At 37.8% G+C, this 6,006-nt stretch overlaps 1 protein-coding gene across 1 annotated transcript; it reads right to left on the reverse strand. All coding sequences in view use genetic code 11, as the record gives it.

Annotated features, from left to right (window-relative positions):
- Positions 1–1,609: 1,609 nt before the first annotated feature.
- EGR_03714 (hypothetical protein) lies at positions 1,610–5,709 on the reverse strand (the record flags this gene model as incomplete). Its single annotated transcript, XM_024492963.1, has 5 exons — positions 1,610–1,761; positions 1,806–1,859; positions 4,492–4,551; positions 4,591–4,765; positions 5,560–5,709. 5 exons carry the CDS (start codon positions 5,707–5,709, stop codon positions 1,610–1,612), a joined length of 591 nt encoding a protein of 196 aa, XP_024352620.1.
- Positions 5,710–6,006: the final 297 nt, after the last annotated feature.

Consider the following 6,006-nt stretch of genomic DNA (forward strand, 5'->3'; position numbering starts at 1 on the left):
TAATGCCTTGCATAAAAATTTTGACAATAAAATGTCAAGGAATGACTGCAACCTTTGAAGCCAATATGTTTCTTTCTTAGACATTCAGCATTCCTTTTGGTCATGGCTATCCCGACGACCGAAAGCAACGGCTCCTTAACACTTTCTGGGTGTTTGTTCGGGAACCTTCTTTACAAAACTTTATTCGGATAGATCCGATAAGCATTCAACTACTCCTGGGTCGTGCAGGCTGTGTGAGGGAAAGCAAACCTTTACCTCCAAAGTTTTACTATGCCTGAATGTAGATGGTTTAATTGACAATTAAAGTTGTCTGAAAAGTATAAACTAGTGATGTATAATAAAATTGGAAGATTACTCTTATTATTATAAGTTCATGTAGTTTTGCCTGATATTCATAGGCTTAGCCGTTACAAATACACACCTAGGAAATTGTCAATGGTTAAATAATGCATTTGGGTGCCAAGTAATGTACAGCAACATGCCTGTTCCATAACTTTGACGAGATAAAGCGTTGTTTAGAACTTCTGCGTTCTATTGGGTTAATAAGTTATATCTTAATTAATTTTCCAATTTTTGTACTATAAACTCCATCTATTCCATGTTCATCATCAAACTAATTAATTATATTCAATGATTAGCATGCATGTTTAATAATGTTCATGATGTTGGTAATGTCAATGTGATTCGAAGTGGAGTTCGAATCCAAGAGGTAATCAATCACTCCCACAAATCCTGATATCTGCTCGCAGACGTGACATTTAGACGAGCCGACCGAACACCTACCTGCCCACTTGCCTGCCTGCATTCATGATAAATGCCCCTTAGCCCCTCTTGCGAATGGCGTTCACTTGTCTGCCGGCCTACCTGCCTGCCACTCTTTGCGCATTGCTTTTGAATGTTAATGACTAGGTAGAGAAGGAGGGAGGGAGAGCGAATGAGTGAGGAAGCGCGAAGTAAGAAAAATTACTGACACAATCATAGGTGCACCTTGTAACTTCACCCGTTCTTTAATTTTTAGTGGCATTCTTGAGACCAACACAAATTGACCAAAATATGAGGTAATTCTCTTATCGAAAAAATCCACTAATTAGGCTGCTTTTTACTCTTTTTGGCTTAAGGTTCCCTAAGAAAAATCGACAAACTGACATGGGCCCATTATTGTCACAATTCAAATGATCTGATTGTTAAAAAACTTGCTAATTTGGAGCATACTAAGTAAAATAAGTTGCAATGCATTTGAAGGGTATACAAACTTCTTACTGATTTGATCACAAGTGCCAATTAGTAACTGCAGAGGGTTTGGCCCTCAAGATTATAAAGAAATCGTATATTCCGCTATTTTCCGATGCTAAATTAGGAACAGTATTTTGTGACTAGGCTTTTTTCTAAAATACCACCTGGTTTATAGGCGGTAGCTTAAAAAATATACATAACCAGGCTTCACGTAATAATAAACCTAGTAAAACTCAATAGTTTTGTATTTTTTGCATTTTGAAAGGCTTTTATGCTCATTTTTACCTCTCTTCTCAATAGATATTTTACAAAGTCAAATTTTGCAGTTCGGAAAGCGCATGCACATACCTTTAACCACAAATACCTCCAAAATCATCTAAATGCGTTTGTTGTTCTTCAAAGGTGCTATAAGATCTTCTAACAATAGCATTTTTTGCAAAGTGGATATAAGTATAACCACTGTTTTAAACAAATGATTGAAGATTAAAGAAAGACAAATATATGGGAATCTTGTGAATATTGAGCCCTCTGGAAAATAAACAAAATATTTTAGCAGCTCAAGCGCTTCCTACTTCTTATTTCCCAATTAAATACTTTACTGACCAGTAATACGGAAAATCTTTTAACTGAGTTGATAATAAACAAAGAAGTAAGGCTTTCTGTTGACGTAAAACTTCAGAAGATGCGACCAATTTTTAACAAACGAGGAGAAATTTAACATAATTCAACGATTATGATTATCACGTTGAGCATCTAATAATCCCGCAATTGGTAAATTTGAGGCTATTTCGTAATGAGTAAATAGAGTTTCTTTTCTTACCATAAATTATGGTTTAATAAATAATCCGTTTTAAGGAGCCGGGTCTATCTGTTAAGAAGTCAATGTATCGACGTATATTTGACGCTTAAATAAATATGCTAGATCAAACTTGTGAATTGCGTACCCTCCAAACGAATAAATCCGTGTAAGATCTAGCTTTATTCGTAGTTGTTTTTAAGAATAATGAAAGCATAGTTGTTATAAAGGCAAAAAAATACGGATATAAATCATGCATTTCTTACTGAGGTGAACAGTAAGAAATGGCGAGCAAATTAGGTGGTAATTAAGGGCTAAAATCGTGGGTAAAGAGGGGGATAAAATCCTGACAGGTTAACCAACTGACAATAACGGAGAAGTGTATGTGTGTATGTATACATGTGTGTACATGAACACATATTTGCCAGTATTTACAGCGACATTTAGGGATTGCGTAAATGCTAGAAAATGTCAAAAAGCCGAAATATTCACCCCTCTTCTTCCCTTTAAGACAGAACGACTTAAAGGAGGGAGAGAAAGTGGAAGAGGAGCATGCAGAAGTAGCACCAACAGCAGCAGAACGAAAAAATCGGACATGTTAACTGCCTTATGCAGACAGCATAGGACTTGGCTAAGTTGTCAGAGCACCGACATCATAACTTAACTTTTCACGCCTCCTCAAAGCCTCGAAGCTAAAAGCCATGTTGGTGTGGTGGTGGCGGCAGAAGAAGCTGAAAATAAACGTATTCCGTCAGTTGGAAACAAGAATTTCCTCATTTAGGATTTTCTTTCCGCGTTTAAAAGGGTATTTCTGCTTCTGCTTCTCAAACTTGATTTTTCGCACACGACTCCACCTCCTCCTCTTCCTTTGTCTTCTTGCTTTATGTAAGGATATTGATTCTCATTCTACAATTTTTTCTTCTTCATTATTGTAGTAGGCTTTCTATCTACCATTTCGGGACAAACAGAAATTGGCATCAGTGGCGTCTCCTTTGCGCTTTCATTAATCATAAATGAGGTGAGTAGCTGTTACTTGATTTGCCTGTATCACTTGAGCAGTAGTTTTTTATAATTAACAGACACTATTAGATGGCCGTAGTGAGCTCTGTCTCATTATGATTGGCATTTGAGTACACTATTATCATAGAATTACTTTAAGAGGTGATTCCTTTCACAAATGAATTTGCTTTATTTAGCTAAATGAATATATAAGACTGTTCTCCCTTGGATCTCTTTCCTACTTGATGGCATGAGTCTCTCTTAGCGTTGTACTACATTAATAGCAACAGACGATGCATAGGTTCCATCGGATAATTAGCCAAACGTAAGAATAGAGCACATCTCCAATTCAGAACACCAAATTGGGTCACTTCATTTGCACAGCTCCGAATCCACCACTCACGGATGTATTTGTGCGTACAAATGGAAAGTGTCTGCTATACGCCACAACTCATGTCAGTTTGGCCAGACGTTTGATCTATCGCAACCAGTTTTGTGCGAATGCGTATTTATGTGGGTGTCTGCTTCCTGTCGCATATGACAATGACGGTGTGGTTGTTTGACGTGTGTTTGTATGTGCTGTGCACAAACCAGACATCGTATATCATTGCGGTCCCGCGCTTGTACATACATACATCCACGTTTACTCGATATGCAGGAGGAAAGTAAATGTTGGATTGATCAACCATTCTCTCCTCTCCCTTACTTGTCCAAGAGCCAACACTAGCTACTGATTAAAAGACCTGAAATATTTGTTTGAACAGCAAATAAATGTAGCCGTGATTATTTGAGGGTTTATTAAGCTCGCCTCAGCTCACTGCACCACTTACTGACCAATAAAATGGCTAGTTAAAAAATAAACAATTACCTTTGCCACCGCATCGCAAGATTGCTGTGAAAAATGGGCCCTCTTTCAATTTAAAAAGGGAAAAGTCTAACCTTTACATATAATGTGCATAGATGCATACCATTTTGAAGGAGGGTTAGTCTTTTGACAGTGAGACAAGCCCAATAGTTCCCACAGGAGACGACATGTAATTCCCTACGAATGGTTTTGTCATTAAGGCACGGGAGCATACCACACAGTGGTTAGGAAGGATTTAGGTCCAAATAAATCAGAAGCTTATGTGGTGGCATTTGGGTGGGAAAATAGGGCCTCTGGGATGAATGAACGTGAAGGGGTCGTGCACTTTGCTGACGTGCAAGCGACGCTACCGTAGACGTAAAATTGGTGGCGCCATTAGTAGAAAGGGTAGTACACAGAAATCAAAACATATCAGGTTTCGTAGCCGACTCAAATAAATTTTTGTGAAAAAGTAACACCGCTAATATGATGAGGTTAGGTCAGGTTACGTTAAGACTATTCATTTGCAGGCAAAATATGTTTTCCTAATCACGTAATTTTAAAAATTAACTCCAAGAACCCACAATTTTTACAGAAAAGGATTTTCCTTTAAGGTAACATTCTGTAGTTATTGGATCCTTATAAGAATTTGTTCTGCTTAATTTATAAGATTGTCTGACTTAATTCAATTTAGACATCAAAATGAGCTTTGATTCACCTTTTTTGTTTAAATCAGGTATCTTTTTAATGGGAAAAAGTGAAAGACTGCAACTTTTACAGAAATTTTCTGCCCGTTTTTTTGTCATTTTTAGGGCAAAATTAGTCGTACACGCATAATGGCATCTTGCTTGGTCATCTATTGCCACCTCTCTACCTTGGGTGACCTTGGAAATCTGGTTGAGGTTAGGTCAAAGAATCACAAAATTATTTCAAGGTAGTGTTGCCTCATCAACGTTTCTAAATCACAAAACCACTACTTATTTGAGGAGTTGAGGGTTCTTATTTGAGTGCATGGAATCTGACTATTGGGGAGATTGCCATTTTGATGCATCTGCCAAAACCACATCAGGTAAGCAGGAACAAAGACAGGTCTGTATCTTGCCCAGGTTTTGAAAATGTGAGCAGGCGGTTGATGGGTTGGGTAAAGAGGTAGATCGATTAATTACATCGTCGTTCGAGCTGGTGACAATGATGACCGACAGTGGTGGTGGCGATGGCGATGGCAGATGAAAAAGGGCCACGGCGACGGCACTTTGAAGTTGTGTCGGTGTCTGGAAAACGCGACGTAATCAATCACTTTGATATGCGCGCATTGGCTCGTTCCCTCGCTCGCACGCATTCCAAAACTGCTAGTATGCGCATACGCTTGTGCTGATTTGTGTCTTGCGACCTGGGCGCCATGACAGATTATCCGCCTAGACAACCTATTTTCATCTGCTTCCTTGTGTCATGTCTACACAACACTCAAATTGTCTGAAGTAATTTTAGCACATGGGACACTTACCAGGTGTGGCTTTAACTTCCGTATCAGCATGACTTAACGCACATTCAAGGCCTTTAAGTAAACCCGTGACGCAAATTTTGTTATTATTGTCTCTAGTCTTTTAAGTTTATGTTCTTCTTTTAAGAAACTATTAACGCCAAATTATTATAACTAACTCTTCATTTGTTATAACAAATCAATCACCTTACTGGATTTTGCGATCAAATTTCTGTTTAACATAGACATCTTAGAAATGGATGCTTTACACGAAACTAATATCATTTCAGTCGGAAATAAAAGAGTTGAGATATGCGGAAGTTTGGCAATACTTTTAAAAGTAGTATAATATACCATTCATGCTGGCCTAATGTCGTCACATTAAACCACCTCATTATAATTGCATATTTCATTTACAATAAGAGCCATAAGTTTTTACAACGCAACGTGCATCAATTATAAAGTTTTAAAACGATCCTAAATCTAAGTAATTAACACCCGTATAAAAAATAAAGTATAGCTCATTTTCTCAGTAGCGTGTTACAGCTAAGCTCACTGTATGGGTTACTTGATTCGTTACGATATAATAAGCAGTGCCGAATTTTATTCACACTAATGCTCGTCCCAGAAATGTCTTGACTATGGCTTTATTAT

This window comes from Echinococcus granulosus, assembly GCF_000524195.1.
Source record: "Echinococcus granulosus chromosome Unknown EG_S00020, whole genome shotgun sequence".
NCBI classification, from domain to species: domain Eukaryota; kingdom Metazoa; phylum Platyhelminthes; class Cestoda; order Cyclophyllidea; family Taeniidae; genus Echinococcus; species Echinococcus granulosus.